Raw genomic sequence first — 27159 nt, forward strand, 5'->3', positions numbered from 1 at the left:
TTGCCGTAGCTGCACCGCCGTCGCCTCCGCCTCCTCCTCCTCCTCCTCCTCCTCCCCCACCGGTTATGGCCCCCTCCAGTCCGGCCCTTCCCTTCCTCATCCTCCTCCTCCTCCTCCTCCTCCCTCCTCCTTCCTCCCTCTCTTCCTCTGCGTTTTTTTTTTTTGGAAATTTGCCCCCAAAACGACGTCGTTTTGGGGGCTGCTGGAAACGGCTGCCGGGTAGGGCGGCCGAGAATCCGGACTTTACATACACACCCAAAAACAAAACAACAGAGAATGAATGGCCACACAAATAAAAGCATCATATGGTGGATCCAAACATGATCATCAAGTGGACTTGAAAGGGATGGCACTGATCACGACTTGGTGGTACAAAGCTGCGAGTGCTGCACCGATGAATGGGCCCACCCAGAAAATCCACTGCCAATCACAACCAAACAAAAATTAGCAAAACATTAATCAACGTCTCTCAATGCTTTATTATTTTTACATGTGTGGACCCTAAATGAGTGGTTTACTTACGTGGTCATCCCAAGCGCGGTCCTTGTTGAAGACGATTGCAGCACCAAGACTCCTTGCTGGGTTGATACCCGTGCCGGTTATGGGGATAGTGGCTAAGTAATTATTTAGTCAATTCTAATTTGTAATTAATTAATTAGTGTAATTAATTAGTTAGTTCCATAAAATAGTTAAAGTTAATTAATTGGTTTTGTAATAATTAGCTTAGCTAGTTAGTTTATTTGGTTTGTAATAATTAAGTTAATTCGTAGTAATTAACTTAGCTAGTTAGTTTATTCGGACCCTCCTGCACGAGGGTACAATTGTAATGATGTATATGTCTTCCAACCCCACGTCTTTCTCCCTTTTACTTACTTGGTTATGATGGTTAGTTTATAGCATCATGTTTCGTTTGGTATCTCTCACGCTTCGCATCTATTGTCTGGCATGTTTCGCTTAGCATCTCTCATGTTCTATTGGGCCTATAGTATTTGAGCCTTTTTTTTTTTATATCTAAAACACAAAATTATATTTGGGGACCCCTATTTTTGGCCCAAATTTAGGGATCCAAGGCGCAGGCCTCTCTTGCCTGCCCTCAGGACCGGCCCTGCTTGGGTTGTTTGATATGTTTGTCTAAGCCCTCTCAAATTTAGTTCAGACTTCTAATTTTTTGTCTAAATTCGTACCGAATTCAAAAATATTTTGCCTAAATCCTACAAAAATTAGGATTAGAGTCAACTTACTCAAATTGAGCTCGGTCAAGTTGTATCCCTTGAATTTAGGCCTCGTTTGAGAACAGGCTAATTTAGTAACTTTTTGACTATTTGGTTAAAATATGAGCTAAAAAAAATTAGTATGTTTGGGATGACTTTTTGACTTTTTACGAAAAGATGTGCAAAAAGTAGAGAGAAAAGAGAATCTTTGACTTTTTGGTATAAGTTGTTGGCTTTTTGACATTTTTAGTAACTTTTTGACTTTTTGACTAAACCAGCTGCTCCCAAACGAGGCCTTAGTGTTCCTAGAGCAAGTTTGATTTTTATTTTATTTTATTTTATTTTATTTATTTATTATTATTATTATTATTTTGGAATAGGACAAAACTAGAAAAGCACTAAATAATTGAAGCCCAATCACATCCTTCGTTCTTTCATAAAGGACAACGTGGCCGACCACATTGCACTAAGCTAAAATAGATAACTGATGCAACAAATTCGAGAGAAGAAAAAGAAGAAAAAAAAAACAAATAATAAAGGAAGACGTCATTGCCATTGCAGTTGGCACCACACACAACCTGCGAGAGAGAGAGAGAGAGAGAGAGAGAGAGAGAGAGATGAAAGAGGTAAAAGAAGCGTTGTTCATGAACAGAAGAGAAGGAGAAAGTAGTTATGCACAAAACTCTTCTTTCACAGTAAGATAATGTTTGTATATTTGTATAGTAGCATTACTCTTCATGTTCATGGTATGTCCAATTCTCACTTCTGTGAAAATTTCTGCTAACTCAACAATTGTTATACCTTGCAATTTTTATCGAAGTTATAGATTTTGTTAAGCAAATAACAGTTTTGAAGTTTTATTGGATTGTTAGGTCCTTTTTTTTTTCCACTCACTAAAATAATTATGGATCAAACTTTATTCCTTTAGGCCATGTTTGTTTGGGTGGGTATGTGCTTGGGATTGGACTATTAGTCCAATAAAATTATTAATCTGATATTTGGTTAAAAAATTGAAGTATGGACTAATAATCCATTCGGATATAGTATCCCACAAATGATGGACTATTCAATCCCACAGAGGGAGTAGAATATAAATTGGAGAATTAAGCCAAAGTCTGGATTAACTCATCAAATGACCAAATTAACCATGACTATATACATATATATATATATATGTATATATATAAAACCCTCATTTAAATATTTTAAAAAATTCCATAATTTGTAAACGTCCCCGAACGTCTTGGGAGGGAAATCTCATTCTGTTCATTTGGGCTCACTACAGTTCGGACTCAAATTGTCACGGTTCTGAATCTAGTCTCGCAAAGTGCAATACAAGACTGATAAATCACCAAAGAGTCCAAATCCGGCAAATCGTTTTTGAAAAATCAATTTTTTAGAAAGAAGTGCCAAATATGAACTGCTTTGCCAGATACAGAGTCACCACCGAAATATTTTTTTTTTATGGGGAAATTTAGGAAACCCTGACTTGTTTGCCTAAGGCCATGTGTCCATCATCACCAAAGTTGCCTCGGCTCGGGAACTTGGGTACGATTGGGGAAGGTCAGCTATGAGCACCCTCGCTCGCCCGATCAAAGATCGGCCTCTACTAACCAAGATATCTAGTTTTGAAAACATTATGCGTTCTTATTCCGATTAATTAGCTAGAATTACTATGTGATGCGCGCAGTAAAACAAATATTAACTAGATTGCCTAATTTGGAGCAAAGCATTGCATATCCGTTTGTTCGGAAAAATGGTTTGACTTTTGCTACTCGCAAGTAGGCTAAAATACGGATTTCAATGATTTGTCCCAATACAAGCAATCCAACCTTCACCCACAGGCATTCAGACAATTACATCACATACGCAAATAGCCTCATAGTAAGCATACTGTCATGGCAACACTCACACACATGCAAGGATGCTAAACTGTAAATGCTTACCTAGTACTCCAAGCCAAAACAAAAACTAGTTAGTAATCAAATGCATGATCCTAGTTCATGTTAAGATGGCTAATGCAACACATGCAAAATGCAACTAGAAATAGGCTCGGCTATTCTAAGATGTCATGTGAAATGCAACAGATAACATGTATTCAAGTTAGATTTGAAATACTATGCGATCAGTATGATGTGCCGAGCCAGGTGCATGCAATATAAATGAATGAATGCACACATGCATAGCATAAGGATGCTAATTGAAATATGCCCAAATACTAACCATCAATAGCAGGTAAGTAAAAGGGAGAAAGAAGTGGGGGTTGGAAGACATGCACACACACACCCACACTTATTACACAGTTATGCTCTCTCTCGGAGATATCAAATAAATAATACAAATTAATCAACTAACAGGCTAATTAGTTAATTACAGACAACTTAACTAGTTAAGCCAATTAACTAACCTAATAAACCGGTAAAACATCCTCGGGAAGAGGGTCCAATGCATGCGTGCTCGGCTCCGCTCAGAAATCCACCACTATGCACAAGCTGCCTCTGTTTTCACTGTTTTAAGCCTCTGAAAATTGCACAAATCCCAAGGAACACTCTATGAACACCATGGGATGCCACTGGCCATGAGGAATGGTCACCGGCCATGGGAAAGTGGTCATCGACCATTGGTATGGCTATCAGCCAAAGATATTTAGTCGGCCAGCACTGAGAATGGTTGGTTGACCATATCTTCCTGCAGAATCCTGTTTTGACAGCAGCAGAGGGCAAACAAGGCAGGGCAATGCATTTCAAAGCAAATGTTTGCACCACCACACTCATTATCATGTTCATGACTCAAAGTAGGATGGCCCTCGACCCTCGGGCCACCAATCACGCATTTCGATGCATGATGACCCAAGAAATCAAGTTGTGCATTTTGGTGTCAAATAAAATGCAAACCAAAACAAACAATAGGCCCAACCTCTATCACAATCAATTCAAGAGGCAAGGCATGCATGTGAAATGCAACCTAAGCATGCAAGCTAAGTATGCAATATGAGCGTGCAAGCAAGTGATGAGCACTAGTCACACAACCTAAGCAAACAAGCATGCTAGACATGTAACTATAATGCTAATGACCAACATGCAACAACATGTGAAGGGGACTTAGCATAGGAACATGTAAAGCAACTTAACACAAGATGCATGCCAAATGCAACACCATTTGAACAAGCAACAACGTGCCAATAGACCAAGTATATGACAAGATGCCTATGGGTCAAGTATGTGACAACATGCAAGGTAAATGTACACACAAGCATTCATGCACACATGGTCCAAAACTTGAGCATGAAGGAGTAACTTCTAAGCCCAAAACAGTGGCTAATATGCTAAGCACATGAAAGCAAATGTACATACAAACATGTATGCAAACATGGTCCAATACTTAAGCATAGAAAGAGGACTTTTAAGCACACTTAAAAGGGGACAAACATGGACAAATGGCAAGCATGATAAACTCTGAAAATCATGTTAAGGATGGTGCCAAACAAACTAAACAAAACAATCAAAGCATGCAAGCAAGGTTCAAGGCTCAAAGCTATCAAAGGGGCTTAAACCATGGCCACACAAGGCAAGCCTCAAAGGGACAAAAGGACTCAAAACAATCCTAAAGCAGACCAAAACAAGGTCAAAGACACACCTAGATGGCATCTAAATGGCCTAAGTCTAAAGGCATGCATGATGACCCAAACATAGAGCATAAAACACAAACCTCTTGAAACATCAAAGGGGCCATAAATGCAAGTATACAAGCATACTATATGGACTGAAATGACATAACTAATGGTGCCAAACCACTGAAATGATGCAAGTAGGGCATGCTAGAGGATCCAACACTCAAGGCCTACAAAGGGGGATTGCATGGTAGCTACACAAAGCAAGTCATGGATGACCCAAATGACCAAAATCAGACCTCAAGCACATCAAAATATGCATAAAAGCTTCACAAAGCTAAGCCAAAATCATGCTAGAAAGAAGGCTCAAAGCACAAAGCATGTTAAGGCAATTTCATGGCATTACAAGACAAGTATGCAAAGCATGCATAGTGTGTCTAAACCAACTAAAAACAGTGCTATATCATGGCAAAATAAGCACAAATACTACTTAAGACATGGCCAACAAGAACTCAAGAAATGTGCTCACACATGAGGCTAAAATGGCAAGTATTGAAGACAACAAGGAGAGGGGATGGCCCTCTCCTTCTTAGGACCTCAAAACACCATCCCCACCACTGAAATCCAAAGAGGAGGCCAACACAAGGTGGTCCCGGAGCTCACCAAAAGTGCACAAAAATGAGGCCAAACAAGGCCTAAGAGGGGTCAAACAACCCCAAACCTCAAAGAGACCTTAAATAACTATCAAAAGCAAGTAAAAATAGAACTTTTACTAGTTATACACTAAGCTTAAAAATAGATTCAAGGATGGCTAAAAGCCTATGCAAAAATGGGGAATAAAGGGGTAAAGTTCTTACCCTTGAAGACCTCTTTCAAGAACAAGGCTCCAGCAGCCTCTCCAAGCTTAGATCAACTCAAGAACTCTGAAAATAACTCTTTAGTACCTCAGTAGCTAAAGGAAAGTGTAGCACTAGGTGTTTGTATGCAAAACTATGAACAAAAACACCTTAAACACACACAAAATGCAAGGAGAAGGAGATATAGAGATAGAATAGATACACAATCCTCTAACCCTAATCTTAGAGCTCTGGAACTTCTTGGAACCTTTCTAGGAGGAAGGAGAAGCCCTCCCTTTATAGATATTCACTCTTGCAAAGCTTACAAAACAAGCTAAGCAAGAGGGAAATCCTTTCATACACGTGTATGGAGGGGGTGCATTGTGGATGCTAGCTATCACAGCTGGCATAAAATATCTGCCAAAAGCAGATGAACAGTGATCGGCCAGCCAAAAATGGCAAATTGACCAAAACAATGGTCGGCCGACTGTAGACGGCGCCCGCGCGGAGGCCTCGGGCTACTACAGTTCGGACTCGCGATTTTTGTTGTCGCGGTTCTTAATTTGAACCAAAGAGTCCAAATCTGGCAAATCGTTTTGAGAAACAGATTTTTGAAAAAGTAGTGCCAAACATGGACTGCTTTGCCAGATACAGAGTCGCCACCTAAATATTTTTAAAAATGGGGAATTTAGGAAACCCTGACTCGGTGCCGAAGGCCACGTGTCCGTCATCATCGGAGTTGTCTCGGCTCGGGAGCTTGGGTACGATCGGGGAAGGTCAGCTATGAGCACCCCCTTTCGCCCGGTCCGAAGATCGGCCTCTACTAACCGTGATATCCGTTTTTGAAAACTTTACGTGTTCTTAAACCAATTGTTAGCCTAGAATTACTATGTTATGCGCGCAGCAAACAAGTATAGACTAGATTGCCTAATTTGGAAAGAAACATTGCATATCCGTTCGTTTTGAAAATGCTTTGGGAATTTGCTACTCGCAAGTAGGCTAAAATACGGATTTCAATGAGTTTTTCCAACTCAAACAATCCAACCTTCACCCACAGGCATCCAAAACAGTTTAACACATAAGCATCTAGCTACATGTTAAGCATGCTGTCATGGCAATATTCACACTCATGTAATATGCTAAAGCAGAAATACTTACATAGTACTCCGTGCCAAAACAGAGAACTTGTTAGCAAACATGCATGATCCAAGTCCATGTTAAGTGCCTAATGCATCGCATACAAAGTGTTGTTAGAATAGGCTTGGCTATCCTAAACATGTCATGTGAAAATGCACAATTATCACGTATTCAGTTTGGGAATTGAAGTACGAATGCAATTAGCGTGATGTACCGAGCCTAATGCGTGCAATACAAATGCATGGATGCACACATGCATATCATGAGGTATGCTAAATTAAACGTGCCATAATCTACCACCGTAAGCAGGTAAATAAAAGGGAAGAAAGAAGTGGGGTTGGAAGACATACACACCACCCACACACACTTATTACAGATTTACCCTCACTCGGAGGGATCGAATAAATATTACAAATTAATTAACTACGCAAGCTAATTAATATTACAAATTAACTAATTTAATTAACGAATTAAATAAATTAATTAAAGCAGGAAAAGGCCTCGGGAAGCGTGCCACCATGCATGGACTGCCTCTGTTTTCCTTCCTTTCCTCCTCTGGAGGCTGTCAAAGCCCCAAGACTGATCCCTTGGACAGAGAGGATCACCACCGGCTGATTGAAATTGCCACCGGCAGTGTGGTATGGCCATCGGCACAAAATTGAATCTGTCGGCAGAGAAAATGGTGCCGGTCGGCACATTACACTGCCGGTCGGCAGAGTATTCCTGCAGAACCTGCAACTCACAGCAACAGAGGGCAAAACAAAGCATGGCAACACAATTCAAGGCATGTATGCACCAACCATGTCCCTTATCATTGTGATGACTCAAAGGGGCATGTGCCTCGATTCTCGGGCCACCAATCACGCATTTCCATGCATGATGGCCCAAAGAACCAAGTATGCAACTTCGATTTCAAATGCATGCAAACCAATCAAACAAAACTCCCAATCCCTATCACCCAAGTCAAGGGACAAGGAATGCATGCAAGATGTAATGCAACCTAGGCATACAAGCTAGGAATGCAACATGACATGGCAAGGCACTTATGCAATCATGCAAGCATACATATGGCAATGCAAATGGATGGCAATATGGACTTATACATGAATTAGGCAGCTCTAAAAAAGGCCTAAAACAGTAGCCAAAGTGCTAAAAAGTGAGGGCTAAATGGCATGCACACACACATGCACATAAGAACCGACGCTTAAGCACAAATCAAACAATATTCAAGCACACTTGAAAGAAGGAAACATGGACAATTAGCATGCAACATGAGCATTGAAATCATGTTAGGATGGTGCCAAACCAAGCAACAAAATCAAGCCAAAACATGCAACAAATAGTCCAAGTGTTCAAGGCAAACCAATGGGGGATTGAACTACACTTAGCAAGACCAAACATGGCATGCATTAAACAACTAAAAACAGATTTTTAGCATGTTAAAACAAGGCCAAAGGACTCCTTAGATGGCATCTAAGTGGCTCAAATACAAAGGCATACACAATAGCCAAAACATGGGACATGCAACACATGCTTATGAGGCATTAAAGATGCATGCAAGGCAATCAAGCAAGCATGGAAATGGGACTGAAATAACATATAAAGTGACCCCAAATCACCAAAACAATGCAAAGATATCATGCTACACATGCACATACTCAAGGCCAACAAGCCCAAATGCAAAGGAGCTATGTCAAGCATGCAAAGATCAACCCAAACGACTATGGACAGAGCTAAAACACGTCAAGATAAGCACATAATCTTCAAAAGACTAAGCCAAAAACATGCTCCAACAAAGGCTAACAACCTAGAACATGTTAAGGCACAAATAAGGCATTACATGGAAACTATGCTAAGCATGCATGAAGTTCCAAAACCAACTTGAAATCATGTTATATTATGGATATATAAGCATGAAAAACAAACCAAACATGCTCAACACACACTCAAGCATAGGCTTCCTTAAGAGGCCAAAATATGCCCTTTTCAAGGACAACAAGGAGAGGGGGTGGCCCTCTCCTTCTTGGGACTTCAAAGCATCATCTTCACCACTGAAATCCCTCAAGATTTCAGTGGTGAAGAGACCTCAACACCAAAATCCCGGAGCTAACACAAAATGGCTCGAAATGAGGCCTTTCAAGGCCTAAGGGTGGTCAACAACCCTCAAACAACAAAACACTCTTAATAAACAATAAAGAGGGCCTAAAAAAAGAACTTTTTTATGCTATACAACAAGCACAAAAACAGCTCTAAGATAGGTATAAAATCAAAGCAAAAATGGGGGAAAAAGGGACTAGTTTCTTACCCTTGTAGTCCTCTTCAACAATGGTGCTCCAATGGCCTTCTTGAGCTTGAATCCAACACCAAAATCTCAAAACACACTCTTTGGAACCTCAGCTCCAAGAGGAAGGTGAAACACTAGGTGTTTGTGTGCAATAGTGAGACACAAAACACCTAGTGTGCAAATAAGAGGGAAAGAGAGATAGAGAGTGTATATCTAACCCTAACCCTAGAAAAACCAGAGCTTGGTCTGTATTTTCCTCTCTCAAAAATGTCTAAAAGCTCTTCCTTACCCTTAGAGAGAGCCTCTCTCTATATGCCTCTTGTAAAGCTTCCAAGACAAGCTTTGCAAGAGGGAGATCCCTCCATACACGTGTATGGAGGGGAGCAAAAGCAATACAGCTGTCTAAAAATATCTGCAAAAGCAGATGAACAGCAATCGGCCGGCCAAAAATGCCATCTTGGCCAAAAAGAGTGCCGGTCGGCAACAAATAGTGCCGACCAGCAACAAAGAGTGCCGGCCGGCAAACTATATTGCCGGTGGCAGCAAAAACCAGCCGGTGGCATCTAGCCACTGCCGGTGGTGGGTAGGGATGGTCTACAAGCCCTACCCTGCCTCTCAAGGGCAAGATGCAAGTGTTTGGTGCAAAACCAGACACTAAACGGTCGAGTTCGGGGATCCTGAGGCAAGGCGCGCGAGCCGAGACCTCCGGGAACTCCAAACGAACACAAACATGGATAATCACCGAGTGTTCAAACGGTGACGTCCAAGTCTTGAGGACGGTCAAAAATGGGGTGTCTACACCGACCATAAAGAGTGCCGGCCGGCCATTACCAATGGTCGGTAGCAACAAAACAGGGCCGGTGGCCTCAAGCCATGGCCGGTGAGGTGTGGGGATGGCCAACAAGCCATTTTCCACCCTCAGAAGCAAAACAACAAGTGTTTGGTGTAAAACCAAACATAAAACAGGCAAGTCGAGAGGTCTTGAGGCAAGGCGCATGGCCAAGACCTCCAAGAACTCAGGATGAACACAAACATGGATGATCACCGAGTGTTCAAACGGTGACGTCCGAGTCTTGAGGACGATCAAAAATGGGGTGTCTATAGTTGTTCCTCTTTGACAGAACTCGAAAGTCATAACAATGACGGGAGTGAGTGTCAAAGCCCAGAGACGACCCATTTTTGACAAGGCCGAAGACTTAGATAAAGCATACAAGCTACAGATAAAGGTATGTGCCCGAAGGCGGGGGCAAGATGCAAGACAATGCACAAAGCCGAGCATAACTTATGATCATGCAAAGAGAGCTATAACGAAGCAAATACATACAATAAATGCAACAGTTTAAGCAATCAAACACAAATCCAACTACATTACAATGCAGAAAAGATGTAAGAGAATTATGCAATTCTCGTTACGTCTCACGCGGAGAACACAATACCTGTCTGGTTTGTCTGGTTGTGCCAGCTTCAAAGGAACCGTACATACAATATCGTGCCTGAAAGAGAAAGAAAACTTAACAGGTACAATATCATTAGCAACATGCATAACAATGCAATCTAAAACTGCGTGACAACGCAAGCGAAGGAGTGCATGACAATGCAACTCATGTGACAATGCATAACAATGTGGAATGGATGCAAAATGATATGCAATATTTACAAAACTATGTATAAACAATGCAAATGATGTGCAATGCATTTGGGATGATCAAACTATAAGCAGTACAAAACCACACAAATATCATAAAGATGTTGGAGATGCAAAATTCGTCTACCATAGAAAAGGTGCTAACACCCTCAAACCACAATCCCATCAGTGGAATAGGCACGTACACATGCAGAACTATGTGTGTGCAGACGAAACACAAGATACAAGTAATTGGGTGGGATGATATAAGTGAGGCATGCTCTACTCAGGAAAGACCACGATCCTAAATGCTAGACACAACACATTACACTACAATGCAATGAATGAATGAAATGGATAAAGTGCACGGCCAAAACATATCTTGCCTAGGAAAGGCATGAACACATACAAACCATGTTTAACACAGAAACGGTGCCGTCACCCACAACACTAGGTGCGTACACATAATATCATAACTGCGCTTCAATGCGAAAGGTATGAGCACATACTAGACCAAGCTCAACATGGAAAGGCGCAAGCGATGGATGAAGGATGCAGCAAATGCATGCAATACTCTCTATGTACAATACAATGAATGCATGACAATGCAAGCTATGTACAATGCAACCTAAATACTAGATGATGCAGTAAGGAAATGCATGACAATGCAAAGTAAGGAAGAATGCATGACAATGCAAAGTAAGGAACAATGCATTACAATGCATGTAAGGAAAGATGTATGATAATGCAAGCTATGTTCAACACAATATTTACAATGAAAAAAAATGCAATGGATAACGCGCGCGGCCGAAACATATCTTGCCGAGGAAAGGCATGGACACATACAAGCCATGTTTAACATGGAAACGGTGCCATCACCTACAACACTAGGTGCGTACACATAATATCATAACGGTTCTTCAACGCAAAAAGTACGGGCACATACCAGACCATGCTCAACATGGAAAGGCGCAAGCCGTAGATGGATAATGCAGCGAATGCATGTAATCTACAATGCAATATATACAATGTGCATGTAGATGGAATGGATAAGGCCTGCGGCCAAACTGTATCTTGCCTAGGAAAGGCATGAACACAAACAGACCATGTCTAACACAGAAATGGTGCTGTCAACCACAACACTAGGTGCGAACACATAATATCATAACCATGCTTCGACGTGAAAAGTATGGGCACATACCAGACCAAGCTCAACATGGAAAAGCGCAAGCCATAGATGGATAATGCAGCGAATGCAATAGATGGAATGGATAAGGCCTGCGGGCAAACCGTATCTTGCCTAGGAAAGGCATGAACACAAATAGACCACGTCTAACACAGAAATGGTGCCGTCACCCACAACACTAGTTGCGAACACATAATATCATAACCGTGCTTCGACGTGAAAAGTACGGGCACATACCAGACCAAGCTCAACATGGAAAGGCGCAGGCCGTAGATGGATAATGCAACAAATGCATGCAATCTACAATGCAATATATACAATATGCATGTAATGTATGTATGCAAGTGCAATATTTATATTGATGCATGACAATGCATGGTAAGAAAATGCATGACAATGCATGTTTGTTTTTTGTATTTTGTTTTGTGAAATGCATGACAATGCAAATGAGACACAAATGCGCGATAACTTTTTTTTTGTTTTTTTTTGAAATGCATGACAATGCAAATGAGACACAAATGGACGACGACGCGTGTCTTTCGAAATGCATGACAATGCAAATGAACTTGAATGCGCGACAACGCATGTCTTTTGAAAAATGCATGACAATGCAAATGAACTCGAATGCGCGACAATGCACGTCTTTTGAGATGCATGACAAAGCATGTGAACTCGAATGTGTGACAACGCGCGTCTTTTGAGATGCACGACAATGCAAATGAATAGTACATATCAATGCAAGGGATGATGAAGTAGTTCCCAAGCCTTTGCAAGATACAAAAGGATACGAAAAGGATACACCTTGCACGTATTCGAGTGCTACGCACAGAAGGCATGGCACAAAGATAGATTAAGCTTCAAAATGCAGTTCCTTGCACTATCTTGAGCAATGGAGACCCCAAACCACATATCTGACCCAAACAAGGGTGTAGGAGATTCACCGACCATTGGGGGAGGTCACCGGCCATCCACCGGCTGAAAAATAAGACCATCGGCCAAATATTTGGCCGACCGGCCAAAAATGCCTGTATCGGGGCAGTTTTGTCAATTCGGCACGGGTCTTTAAATATAGGGCTCCTAGCCCTATTTCCTCACTTGCCTCTTGCTCGAAAAACCTTCCCCCATCTCTCTAAGTCATTTTCCAACCTTCTACCCTCGCTTTTCCTCGTTTTTGGGCCCGTTTCGTCATTCGATTCGTGAACTCCTTCGCGTTTTGAACATTTTGAACCAAACAAATCTCAAATTCGGTGTTTCTTTCTGGATTTCCACCACTTGGGGTTTGTTTCCCCCAAGTTTACCTCGATCTCTGTGCCCTTTTCGGACTCCAAGCTTTCCGTTCATTTTTCACCCTCTCGGGGTTGACTTTTCAGTTGACTTTTCATATTCTCACCCGGTTTTCACACTTCCGGCCATTTTCACATCATTCTCGGCATGGCAGACGATCTTCCACAGGGTGGGACTCCCCCGGAGCAGGAGATGGACCCCAAGGCTGAGCTCTTGCCTTTGAGCGTCCGACCATTTGACCCGGCGACCTACCGGCCGACGATTCACGTGTTGCCTCCTGGCGGACTTCGGCAGTTCAGGAGTTTTGCTAGGGGCATACCACCAGAGCTTCTACTACGCGAGCCAGAGTCACATCTGTCTTACGGCGCTTCCGAGGTATATTTTTCACCATTTCATTTTCTACAAAGTAGAACACAACTGCAATAGTCGATCTTGTTCTTTAATTGCTTAGTCTGGATACGCCGATACACCACATGTTGTAGTTTACTACGAGGATACCCGCACTCGGTATTCGTTTGAATCTGAACACGTGCACACACGCTGCATTGTCACTGAATCACTCAAACACACTGACATATTCATATGCTGTAGTTCACTGTGAGCACACTGGCACCCGATATCTGTTTGAATCTGGACACCTGCACACACGCTGCATTTTCACTAAAATGATCCGAGCAAACTGTTGCATCATATGCTGGAGTTCACTGCGAGCACACCCGCACCCGATATCTGTTTGAATCTGAAGACGTGGACACATGCTGTATTTTCACTGATCCGGAGTGCATTCAACACTGTATTTGTAACACTGCTTCGCAACTATTTGTTTTGACCACAGGGGAATTCCCATGCCTTCCGAGGGTATGGGAATGTCATGGCCCGAGGGTGGTACATGAAGCTTCCTGAGGCAGTTCGCCGTATCGTTGACCAGGCCAGTTTTGGTACTTTCTGCATGGGGCTCTCACGCCTGACTGCGAGTAGGCCTCTCCTTGCTGCTCTGGTGAGGTGGTGGGACACCACCGACTCTTTCCATCTTTCGGCCATGGGAGACATGACGATGACTCCCTTCGACTTCTCCATGCTCACGGGCATTGGAGTAGGGGGTGATCCGATCCCCTTCGATACAGATATGGACGAGTGGGAGGCCGTTCAGATGTACCTGCTCGGCGACCTACCGCCTCTTGCTTGTCCAGGATTTGTACGATACTCATGGTTCGAGGACCACTTCAGGATCCAGGCGCCTACCACTCGGGAGGAGGAGGAGCAGTACACACGCGGCTTTCTGATGTTCCTGCTAGGGACCACCCTCTTTACTGACCGGGCGAACACCGTGCCCCTTTGCCTGTTGAGTGCACTGGTTGACGTGACCAGGATCCGCGGCTACGACTGGGGTGGCGCAGGCTTGGCCACACTCTATGGCTATATGAGTTCATCCTCTCGCCTCAGCGGACAGCTGCTCAGAGGCTACTAGCGGGCTTGGGAGATACGTCTTCTTCTTCTATTTTACATTTCTGCTTTACATTCTATGTACTCTGTATACTGTACACACTGCGGTCTTCGTCACACTGGTCATATACTGCACCCACGTCACACATATAATTTGTTTTACACACTGCATACATTGCACAACACACTTCATATACTGCACAATCTGCTGCCAACTGACTGTACACTACACATATTGCGAACACGCAATCTCCTTTACACTGACTGTATACTACATGGATTGTACACTCTACACAATGCACTGCTCAATGCATGGTTCTGCACCTTCTACTTTATTCTGCATTCTGCTTTATCTGATAAGCATACTGATATTTGTTCTGTCATACTATAGTTGTGGGTATACGCCTACTTCCTGAGGCTTGCCCCAGTACCAGAGGAGGAGATGCCTCCCATGATCCCATTCTCCCACCACTTTGACGTGAGGTGCGAGCGGAGACCACATGAGTCTTTCATATTCTTCCGCCGCTATTTCGATACCATCACCGCGACAGAGGTATGTTAAACATTACAATTCATTTAAGCTTCGCTTTGTATTGCATTTTCAATAGCAGTAGATAACAAGTTATATTTTGTTTGAAGATCACCTGGCAGCCATGGGCCACATTGCCCAGCGCAGTACGGGAGTGGTATGAGGGCGCTCAGGATATCTCCCGGTTCAGGATTTTGCTAGAGGGCCCGGTCTGTCGGGCCTGGTACCTAGGCTAGCGCTTCCTGCGCCAGACCTTGGGCATGCCGGAGCAGATAGTCCCAGGTTTGCCTCCTACGACCATGAGGCGGACAGAAGTATACACCCCACAGGAGATGGCCGTTTGTACGATCGGTTGGGACTCGGAGGGCTTTAGAGGCGAGGCCGACTATGCATAGTACGTCCAGACCTATATCATGCGACCTCTGGGTAGTGCTCACCGAGCTGAGAGGGAGAGGCCTGCGGCGCCGGCATCTAGAGCAGGAGCACCGAGGATGGCTTGGGCACGTGGTAGGAGTGGATCCCGGAGAGGACAGGGAGCTGGATGGCCAGCATTGCCCACGATGATGACATGTAGAGGGCAGGATGGGGAGACTTATCAGATCCCCATCGCTCCCCCTCCGGCTGATCATGAGCTAGTCAGGTTCTGCGACTTGCCCCCGGTATGCACTACTGCATTTTGTATTTTGTACCGTCATTTCATTTCATTCCGTTTGATATTCTGCAGAATACTGATGCACACTTTTGCAGGCTTCCTCTGAGTATGCTCGACAGTCCCTGGAGTTGACTGCCTCCGTGATGGGGATGCTACAGCGGAGCTTCGACTTGCTAGCCATTTACAGTATCCCGGTAAGTTCTGTCAACCACAGTCTTTCAAACGCAGTCTCAAACTCTACATAAACTGTTTCGCATAATCTGATGCATCACACCGCCAACACAACACTTCATACACGGCACTCATGACATTGGTATGCTGTAATGATACACTGTATTTAGTTCTGATATACTGCTCGTAGCATTCAAACACGGCATTCTGCACTGATATACTGTTCACAGTATTTATACACTGTACTCACACACTGTATTTGGTTCTGATATACTATTCGTAGCATTCAAACGCGACATTCTGCGCTGATATACTGTTCACAGTATTCATACATTGTACTCATACACTACATTCTGTACTGATATACTGCTCGTAGCATTCAAACACGACATTCTGCACTGATATACTGTTCACAGTATTCATACACTGCTCACAGTATTCATACTCTGCTTTGCGTAGCATACTGATGCGTTTGCCATTTGTGCTTTTCAGCCTCTATTCCAGATTCCGACTGCAGGAGGTGTTCCAGCTGGACCTTCTGTTCCTGCTCGAGGAGGAGGGCGAGGAGGCGCAGTATATCCCCGCACCAAAGCGAGGCGCACTCATGTTAGGAGCAGCTCTCGGGCACCGATCCCTGACGATGATGAGTCTAAGGCAGAGTCGGAGGCGGAGGCAGAGTCGTCCGAGGAGGAGATCGGAGATGACTTGGGCTCGGGCTCAGATGGTGGAGTTGGCAATGATGCTCCTGGACCTTCGTCCAGGAAGAGGATGAGGATAGACCCTCAGGCCTGAGACCAGTTGACATTGATCCAGACTTTTGTTGCCTTTCTTTTTTGCTTTTCTTTTCCTTTTAGCTAGTATTTTGAGCACTTTGTACTGCCGTGGACAGGTTTTGTTTTCCTCAAAACTATGTACTTGAAAAGATGATGAAATGAAACAAGCTTTTTGTCTGAAAAAGTGTTGCATTTGTACATTTCATACGTCGCATCGCATTGCATTATATCACATGACAATGTAAATGAGATTGATCTTTTGTCTAAAAATTGGAACACTTGCAATGTGATAACCAAGTAGTGAACCAGCTAACGTCAAAACAACACATACAACCCACTGCTCATTCTGAACACACAACCCAGTTTGAACAAACAATTCAATCTTGAAAAGACGGGATGCAAAAATGGGGCACGTAAAAGTTGGAACAAACACGGATGCTCCAACAATTTCCCTCTTTTCTTTTGCTTCGCGGTTCGAAACCCACATAGTCTCGGATAGGTCCTGGTTCTACTGTTCTGACATGGCTTGGGTTGAACCCTGCGACTATTGAAAGAACCAATCTTGCTTTGCACATATGTGGAGAATGACACAGCACTCTGAGCACAAACGATCTTTTTGAAATTGAGAAATGAGTTGTCGACCGGGTATTGAGCCTACGACTGAACACAGCCCCCCTACGACTCAACAAAAGGTACACTACCTAAACACATCGAGACATGCTTGGAGCAAACTCAAAACAAGAGTTGAGGTAAACAAAACAAAAGACACGACACACAGACGTGTTACAAAGACAAGAGACCTCTCAGTTCGCGAGGAGCCAGTTTCTCCGGGTATTGTTTCCCACCCTTTCTCATTTGTGATTCTCACATCACTCGGCCCTCAGGCTCTATTTTTCTAAAAAATCCCTCTTCTCACTTTTTCTCTCAACGCACATCTCTCTGTTCTTCAATCTCTCATTTTTTTTATCCCTCCCTTGAGTGGTTGATGGATAAACAAGAGGTTGTGGGTTTATGCCTAACACTGTTAGCTCACAGCTACTTCTTCCGGCGACGTCTAGTTGATGCTTCGGATGAGGGAATGGAGCATCTTGATCCATTCCGACTTGTGCTTCGCACTTGGCTTGATACCTCGTTGCTCGGAGGGTGAGAGAGCTTTCAGCCCTTTACAGACAGCTCCAGTTGTGCCCTTTCTGGCAAGTATGCTGGCGATGGGGGAAAGATAGGAAACCCAACTCAACTGTGCCCCTTAGTTCATTATTTTGACCATTTTTTGTTTTGGTTTTCTACTAAAACAATTTTGACCAAAATGAGAGTTAAATTAACATACTTGTTCGATTTTTGATTTGAAAATCATGCAAGTCAGGCTATGACACTGAAAATTTTCCTTTTTGGGTCCAAGAAATGGTCTAGTTTTGGAAAAGATGGAATAATTTTTGAGAAAATAGTCAAACTCAGTAAAAATTCTCAAAAACCGTTTTGGCAAACAGCTAGTGCTCAACGAGCATGAAACTTACTCTCGAGATGCACAACCTTGGATCCGAAGGGAGATTGCCCCTTGCCTGAAGAGAGCTGCATGGCAATGGAAAGTTGCCCCTTGTTTGAATGGTGACTCATGGCAACAGAAAGTTGCCCCTTGTCTCGATAATGCCGCAGCATACTGTAAACAGTCCTCGTTAATGATGATCGCAAACGAACTCTCGGATAAAGAGAAGACGAAGATGGTCAAAACCAATATATGGACACAGTCACTTAAAAGTGTTGGTGGCTGGACTTCAGGATGAAGTTGCCTACGTATCCCAAACATGGGAATCAAGTCTTACGTAGTTCCGGGTGTCAGGTTCACTTGGGTTTTAATTCTCACCTTCTACGCTCTAACTTTTGCCAAGGTCGTCCTTCCGGGTTTTCAACCTTGCGAGCGTTGTTCTTCTTTTCTTTTCAATTCTTTTTTTTTTATATTCTTTTCTTTTCTTTTTCTCTGTTTTATATTCTTTTCTTTTCTTTTTCTCTTTTTTGTATTCTTTTCTTTTCTTTTTCTCTTTTTTTTTTGTATTCTTTTCTTTTCTTTTTCTCTTTTTTGTATTCTTTTGTTTTCTTTGCTCTAACTTTTGCCTAGGTCGCCCTTCCGGGTTTTCGGCCCAGCGAGCCTCTCAAGGGTAAAAGTGTAGCTTTGTCCATGCCAAATGGTTTTAGGATTTTGAAGCCATCTGAATCCAGGAGAACGGTCGTTGTATTGATTTGCGGAAGGATCCATCTTCGGCTCTTCGAGCGCATTGGACATTATTGCCCATAGTTCGAGAGGTGCTTCTGATTTAGCTTCATAAGCTTGTCTTGACGACATCTGATCTTCTTGATCTGACTTTGGTGCCTTTTGTTCAAGGGCTGCTTCGAATCTGGCCCCACGGGCCTCACGTTGCGGTTTGGCCATTGAACATTCTGAATGCACGTTCAAGGTTTGAAAGCAAAGGGGCTGAATCTTGAGGCTGAGAGTGATCCTAGGCTGCACAATCTCAAAAGCGATTCCATACCGGTCTTCACAAGACTGGGCAAAACATCTTTTGAAAATTTTTAAGAAAACGACTAATCGCTCACGCTGAAGACAGTGTGGAACCAATCTGGATCAAACCAGGGTCCTTCTCAGTACTCACACTAACAAGCATGATTTCGTTGATTAAGGGCTTAGCATGCCTTTCTTTCTCTCAAACGATCAAATTTTTGCAAAAGCCGAGGAATTCCTTCCTCTTTGTTTTCACCACGGTGTTAAAAAAAAGTTTTGAAAAACTTAGGTCATTACAATGACTTCAAGGTGCAGAAGAGCAGGTGAGATGTACTGCTATTTCAATCTAAACTTGCTGGCACAACAGGCTTAAAGTAGCAATAAGCACAAAAAAAACATGACAGCCACCGCTGTTTCATTCGGATTTCCTGGTTGCAACTGGCTTCACAGCAGAGACAGACTCAAAACAAAGCAAAAGGGATAATTACAAAACAAAAAATGGTGTTCGAGGCAACAACCCTAGAATCACCTGACATTCTATACAATGGGACTAACTCGATACAACCAGACAAATCCTTAAGCAAAAAAAAAAAAAAAAAAATACTGACTCAAGACAATGAGACAAACTCAAAGCAAAACCAAAGAACTGACTCAATACCCAAGCCAAAAATTACAAAAATTAGCATTCGCAAATGCTCAAAACAGTGCGTGCCATACGCCGCATCTGAAGCAAACTGAGTGCCGCCCGCAGGTAGTCCAATCCCTGATCACATACTCGCGCTATCCTCGAAATCCAACAACCTGGCGGTGACAAACTTTGCCGAGCTTGGCGGGAGGATGACTTCATTGTCAATCAAATCTTGCACTTCGCAACGGAGACGAAAACAGTTGTCGGTGCTGTGACTGGTTTGCTGATGATACGCGCAGTATCGAGTAGCATCATGGCCTGCTGGAAGATGACTAGGGAGAGGTTGAGGCTCAAGAGGTTTGAGATGACCCTTTTCCGCCAGGATTTGAAGTGCCTTAGAGAAAGGCATGTAGAGGGCGTGAAAGACTCTGCGCCCTCAGGGGCAGATACTTTGAAGTCTGTGGACCTTTGCTGGATGTACTCGAAAAAGGATCGGCAGGTGCTGCCTTGGCTTTCTGATCTTTTCCCAATGCAGGGCTGGGATTGGAGGGAACTGTTCTGGCATGATGGGGTTTATCCCGATTTTTTGTTGGAGTGTGGAAAGCATTATCCACAGTCTTAGTCATAACTGCGAATACTTGCTGTTTACTGAACCCCTCGGCTTTCAAAGCCTCGATTGCCCACAGTAGTTGCTCAATGGGATTAGTGTCTACCTTCATCTTATTCTTGCCTCTAGCCTCAACTTGATCAAGGGTTTGGGTTGCTATATCAGAGCAAAACCCAATTGTTGTTGACACGTCATTGCTATAGCTTGAAACAACCTCAGGTTGGCTGAGCTCGATCACAATTCGCCCCAGTAGCGGGGGCTCCTGCGGCATGAAGTTCCCGGCGTATGACGTGGCTGGTGGTGGAGCCGACATCCCATAGGCCAGATCGGCCATAGATCTCTGGAGGTCGCCGATCATTTCCATTAACTCAAACCTGGTGGGTTCACGAGCTTGAAACATTTGGGGTTCCCAGATCGGGCACGCAATAGGCGACCTGGGCGGATGTGGTATTTCAACATTGGTCTCATCCCGCAAGATGGTTCCTCGGTCCAACGCAGCTGCCATAACCACAATCTCCTCTGCATTTTGTGTCATCATAGGTCCGCTGAACTTGAACAGTGACTGACGCAACTGGTTGAATGACGAATCAGATATCTGTCTTACCTCAACAAGGGAGAACACTAGCTATTCTATACTAAATCTCTGAACTGAAAGAGAAAACACATAGCATTTCAGCCCTAATCAGAACAGACACAAGCGTAGTTGAATAACCGTACTCTACTACTGATCACTGTTCCCCAAAATCACTACCGTAAAACTAAATCGGATACCCACGGATATAACTAATTCTCAGAATATCGATACTGGTGCCCACAGGCCTGATGCCCAGACTTGCAAACGGATATGTGCATTCCCTATAGAGGACAACTCTAAAAGCACATATAACAAGCAAATGAAAGCCAATACACCACTATATTGGGGTAGGGTTTCCCTGTCCTATTTTGTCAGGAGCTAGGGTTTCACTACGCACACAGCGGTTTCAAACAACCTAGCGGGTAAGCGACCTATCCTAGCTTGGAATGGTCACTATGGATTCTGAATATGCACTAGGTCGAATGGTCAAAAAGGGTGCCTCGGTAACAACTGGGGTTTGTGTTCCCATCGTGGTAGAGCCCGTAACCGGTCAGCCTTATGGCACGCTTCTCGAAGTGCGCCTCTAGCAAACCGTTCAAGAATAGCAGACGGCAAACACTGTGACTTAGGTGCACCAATGCACATGCAATGCAAAGAAACACGTAAGTGTAATCAAAACAAAATATCATGAGTTCGAGTCAAGCTCTCTAATTCCCCAGCAGAGTTGCCAGAAACTGTAGATATCCCCGAACGTCCCGGGAGGGAAATCCCGTTCTATTCATTTGGGCTCACTACAGTTCGGACTCAAATTGTCACGGTTCTGAATCTAGTCTCGCAAAGTGCAATGCAAGATTGATAAATCACCAAAGAGTCCAAATCCGGCAAATCATTTTGAAAAACTGATTTTTTAGAAAGAAGTGCCAAACATGGACTGCTTTGCCAGATACAGAGTCGCCACCTAAATATTTTTTTTATGGGGGAATTTAGGAAACCCTGACTCGTTTGCCTAAGGCCACGTGTCCGTCATCACCAAAGTTGCCTCGGCTCGGGAACTTGGGTACGATTGGGGAAGGTCAGCTATGAGCACCCCCGCTCACCCGATCAAAGATCGGCCTCTACTAACCATGATATCTAATTTTGAAAACATTATGCGTTCTTATTCCGATTAATTAGCTAGAATTACTATGTGATGCGCGCAGCAAAACAAGTATAGACTAGATCGCCTAATTTGGAACAAAGCATTGCATATCCGTTTGTTCGGAAAAATGGTTTGAGTTTTGCTACTCGCAAGTAGGCTAAAATACGGATTTTAATGATTTGGCCCAATTCAAGCAATCCAACCTTCACCCACAGGCATTGAGGCAGTTACATCACATACGCAAATAGCCTCATGGTAAGCATACTATCATGGCAACACTCACACACATGCAAGGATGCTAAAGCGTAAATGCTTACCTAGTACTCCAAGCCAAAACAGAACCTAGTTAGTAATCAAATGCATGATCCTAGTTCATGTTAAGATAGCTAATGCAACACATGCAAAATGCAACTAGAAATAGGCTCGGCTATTCTAAGATGTCATGTGAAATGCAACAGATAACATGTATTCAAGTTAGATTTGAAATATTATGCGATTAGTATGATGTGCCGAGCCGGGTGCATGCAATACAAATGAATGAATGCACACATGCATAGCATAAGGATGCTAATTGAAATATGCCCAAATACTAACCATCAAAAGCAGGTAAGTAAAAGGGAGAAAGAAGTGGGGGTTGGAAGACATGCACATACGCACCCACACTTATTACACAGTTATGCTCTCTCTCGGAGATACCGAATAAATAATACAAATTAATCAACTAACAAGTTAATTAGTTAATTACAGACCACTTAACTAGTTAAGCCAATTAACTAAGCTAATAAAGCGGTAAAACAGCCTCGGGAAGAGGGTCCAATGCATGCGTGCTCGTATAGCGGTCCCGGGTTTACCCTTGTTGTACAGTGATCCGGACATGTGTCCGTGGATGTTGGTAGTTGTTTATTATCTTGTTTGCATCCTTTTTACTTTGTATATTGAGTTATAGGATGTGTTGGGCAGGTTTGTTACAGGTTGGTTGTGTTTGGGAGCCTAGTGCTGCTGTGCAGATTTTTGGACCTTCGTTCGAGCGAGGAGTTGGTCGCTCGAGCGAGAGTTGAGTTCGTGTCTGGTGGATCGAGCCAGAGTGGCTTCGCTCGAGCGAGCGATTGTATCTGGTTCTGGACCTGAGAACTGCATTTCTTGGCTCGAGCGAGCTTTCTTCGCTCGAGCGGTCTGGTTTGTTCTTCGCTCGAGCGAGAAGTCTGTCGCTCGAGCGTGCTTCTGGTTGCAGACCTGAGGGTTTGAGTTGTTAGCTCGAGCGAGCATTCTTTCGCTCGAGCGCACTTCTGAGTTTTCGGCTCGAGCGAGAACTTCTTGGCTCGAGCGAGGGTTTTCTGTGTCTGGTCGCTCGAGCGACAAAGGCTTCGCTCGAGCGAGCGTGTTTTATATCAGCGGACAGTAGCGTTTTTGAACATCAGTTTTTCACTTCCTTTTCTTTCAAACCCTAGATCCGAGACACTCTCTCTCTCTACACTTACACTCTCTCTAAGATTTGATCTCCCTAGAGTGTGAATCTAGCCTAGGGCCTTTGTTAAAAAGTTAGAGGGCGTTGAGAGCTTCGACTTAATCTGAAAAAGTTTGGATTTGGAGCACGTTGATCTTCGAGTCTTCATCTCCTTTTTGGCTCAAACTTCGAGGTAGGGATATCCTACTCCTCTCTATGGATTTTGTCTTTAAATTTTAGTATTTTGAGATGTTGGGGTTGGTTTGGTAATTTGGTGAAAGTTTGGGGCTTTTGTGTTATTTTACAAAAGTTGGGGTTTTATTCATAATAAACCTAGATGCATGTTTGGCATAGAGAAATGGAATAAATGTTGAATCATTGATGAAAATGGGACCTAAGGGTTGAAATGTTAATTATGGAAAATGACCTAATTACATTGTTTGATTAATTGGGATGATTAATTGTGAGAAATGAGGAAATGAAATGTTGATTGAATATCCATTTGTGCATTTATTTTCTGTTTAGAAATAATTGCTTTGGGCTATCGGTGGAGGATAGTCGTGATTGTTGTAGACAATTCATGATGATTAGGCAAACGGAAACTAATCAATAGAATGTGTCATGAAATTTGACGGTTGATAGAATACATTAACTGTATGTATTGAGTGATTGTATATAGAACCAATGTGTTTGTATACGTTATGTGTAGAGGAGGAGATGGGGGATGTACTCCGCGGTTTAGGGGAAGATGGGGGATCTACCTCTAAACCGGATAGTGTTGGGAGAAGATAGGGGATGAACTCCGTAGATACAGCTCATATGCTTGTCTAGAGAAGTGAAGATAGAGCTTATATGCTTATCTTTGTGAAGTGTGGATACAACTTATATGCTTATCTGTGAATGTGGGATATTGTTGTTATACATATCTGTTGGGAATGTGGATATAGCTTATATGCTTATCTGTGAATGTGGGATATAGTTTTTATACATATCTGTTGAAATGATGATAGAGCTAACATGCTTATCTGTTGAAAAAGGGAAAATGAAAGGTAACTTGGACTCATAAGTCGTATGACATAAATATGTGATTTATGTGAATGTATCAGTGTTGGCCATCTATCAATTGCTAATCTTTTAGTCATTGTTCATGGTTGGTTTAGTGTATTTCTACTGGGCTGTGGCTCACCCTATATGGGAATATCATTTTCAGGTACAGGTAGCATGTCACCTCCAAGGACATAGCTTGGGAGGCTAGAGGCGGACATACTTTTGTCGTTTTACTTTTGATGTATTACATGTAAATTCAAGCCAAGGGCTTAACGTGTAAATGAGTTAGTACTCTTTTGTTGTAACCAAGTGTTAACTTGGAAAGCTGTAAGCCCATAGGGCATTTGCTTTTGTTGTTAACATGTAATACTTTTGTAATGAAACTCTGATAAATGGAAGAATGTGGAACTTTTACATATAAATGCATATCTTTATTGATTGGTTTAATGTTGTTATTTTGAGGGCGTTACAGCTCGGCTCCGCTTGGAAATCCACCACCATGCACAAGCTGCCTCTGTTTTCACCATTTTATGACTCTGAAAATTGCACAAATCCCATGGAACACTCTATGAACACCGTGGGATGCCACCAGCCATGAGGAATGGTCACCGGCCAAGAGGAATGGTTACCGGCCATGGGAAAGTGGTCATCGACCATTGGTATGGCTCTCAGCCAAAGATATTTAGTCGGCCGGCACTGAGAATGGTCGGTCGACCATATCTTCCTGCAGAATCCTGTTTTGACAGTAACAGAGGGCAAACAAGGCATGGCAATGCATTTCAAAACAAATGCTTGCACCACCACACTCCTTATCATGTTCATGACTCAAAGGAGGATGGCCCTCGACCCTCGGGCCACCAATCACGCATTTCGATGCATGATGGCCCAAGAAATCAAGTTGTGCATTTTGGTGTCAAATGAAATGCAAACCAAAACAAACAATAGGCCCAACCTCTATCACAATCAATTCAAGAGGCAAGGCATGCATGCAAAATGCAACCTAAGCATGCAAGCTAAGTATGCAATATGAGCGTGCAAGCAAGTGATGAGCACTACTCACACAACCTAAGCAAACAAGCATGCTAGACATGTAACAATAATGCTAATGACCAACATGCAACAACATGTGAAGGGGACTTAGCATAGGAACATGTAAAGCAACTTAACCCAAGATGCATGCCAAATGCAACACCACTTGAACATGCAACAACGTGCCAATAGACCAAGTATGTGACAACATGCCTATGGGCCAAGTATGTGACAACATGCAAGGTAAATGTACACACAAGCATTCATGCACACATGGTCCAAAACTTGAGCATGAAGGAGTAACTTTTAAGCCCAAAACAGTGGCTAATATGCTAAACGCATGAAAGCAAATGTATATACAAACATGTATGCAAACATGGTCCAATACTTAAGCATAGAAAGGGGACTTTTAAGCACACTTAAAAGAGGACAAACATGGACAAATGGCAAGCATGATAAACTCTAAAAATCATGTTAAGGATGGTGCCAACCCAACTAAACAAAACAATTAAAGCATGCAAGTAAGGTTCACGGCTCAAAGCTATCAAAGGGGCTTAAACCATGGTCATACAAGGCAAGCCTCAAAGGGACAAAAGGACTCAAAACAGTCCTAAAGCAGACCAAAAGAAGGTCAAAGACACACCTAGATGGCATCTAAATGGCCTAAGTCTAAAGGTATGCATGATGACCCAAACATGGAGCATAAAACACAAACCTCTTGAAACATCAAAGGGGCCATAAATGCAAGTATACAAGCATACTATATGGACTGAAATGACATAACTAATGGTGCCAAACCACTGAAATGATGCAAGTAGGGCATGCTAGAGGATCCAACACTCAAGGCCTACAAAGGGGGATTGCATGGTAGCTACACTAAGCAAGTCATTGTTGACCCAAATGACCAAAATCAGACCTCAAGCACATCAAAACATGCATAAAAGCTTCACAAAGCTAAGCCAAAATCATGCTAGAAAGAAGGCTCAAAGCACAAAGCATGTTAAGGCAATTTCATGACATTACAAGACAAGTATGCAAAGCATGCATGGTGTGTCTAAACCAACTAAAAATAGTGCTATATCATGGCAAAATAAGCACAAATACTACTTAAGACATGGCCAACATGGACTCAAGAAAGGTGCTTACACATGAGGCTAAAATGGCAAGTATTGAAGACAACAAAGAGAGGGGATGGCCCTCTCCTTCTTAGGACCTCAAAACACCATCCCCACCACTGAAATCCAGTGAGGAGGCCAACACAAGGTGGTCCCGGAGCTCACCAAAAGTGCACAAAAATGAGGCCAAACAAGGCCTAAGAGGGGTTAAACAACCCCAAACCTCAAAGAGACCTTAAACAACTATCAAAAGGAAGCAAAAACAGAACTTTTACTAGTTATACACAAAGCTTAAAAACAGATTCAAGGATGGCTAAAAGCCTATGCAAAAATGGGGAATAAA

At 43.0% G+C, this 27159-nt stretch overlaps 2 protein-coding genes and 1 long non-coding RNA gene across 3 annotated transcripts in view; 2 read left to right on the top strand and 1 right to left on the bottom strand.

Moving 5' to 3' along the window:
* Positions 1-298: 298 nt before the first annotated feature.
* On the bottom strand, positions 299-629 carry LOC145823788 (uncharacterized). The gene is made up of 2 exons (XR_014365890.1): positions 523-629; positions 299-420 (listed from the first exon to the last, which is right to left on the bottom strand). It is a non-coding gene; the product is annotated as an uncharacterized LOC145823788 (long non-coding RNA).
* A 1042-nt stretch (positions 630-1671) lies between these two features.
* LOC114264949 (putative caffeine synthase 2) overlaps positions 1672-27159 on the top strand; it is a 31619-nt gene continuing 6131 nt past the window's right edge. The window contains 1 exon segment of the mRNA XM_082923301.1: positions 1672-1906. Within this exon segment, the coding sequence (XP_082779427.1) occupies positions 1829-1906 (78 nt within the window). The 5' untranslated portion in view covers positions 1672-1828.
* On the top strand, positions 2263-16924 carry LOC114302674 (uncharacterized). The gene is made up of 5 exons (XM_082923307.1): positions 2263-13547; positions 14008-15168; positions 15255-15803; positions 15892-15990; positions 16460-16924. The coding sequence occupies exons 3-5, from the start codon at positions 15558-15560 to the stop codon at positions 16757-16759; spliced, it is 645 nt and encodes a 214-aa protein (XP_082779433.1). The 5' UTR covers positions 2263-13547; positions 14008-15168; positions 15255-15557; the 3' UTR covers positions 16760-16924.

This window comes from Camellia sinensis, chromosome 1 (assembly GCF_055761805.1).
Source record: "Camellia sinensis isolate YWXY chromosome 1, ASM5576180v1, whole genome shotgun sequence".
Lineage (NCBI taxonomy): Eukaryota > Viridiplantae > Streptophyta > Magnoliopsida > Ericales > Theaceae > Camellia > Camellia sinensis.

Coding starts and splice junctions, on each gene's coding strand:
- LOC114302674 (XM_082923307.1), top strand. CDS start 15,558: ATGCGACCTCTGGGTAGTGCTCACCGAGCTGAGAGGGAGAGGCCTGCG. Junction 15,804..15,891: donor GGTTCTGCGACTTGCCCCCG/GTATGCACTACT, acceptor ACACTTTTGCAG/GCTTCCTCTGAGTATGCTCG. Junction 15,991..16,459: donor TAGCCATTTACAGTATCCCG/GTAAGTTCTGTC, acceptor TGTGCTTTTCAG/CCTCTATTCCAGATTCCGAC.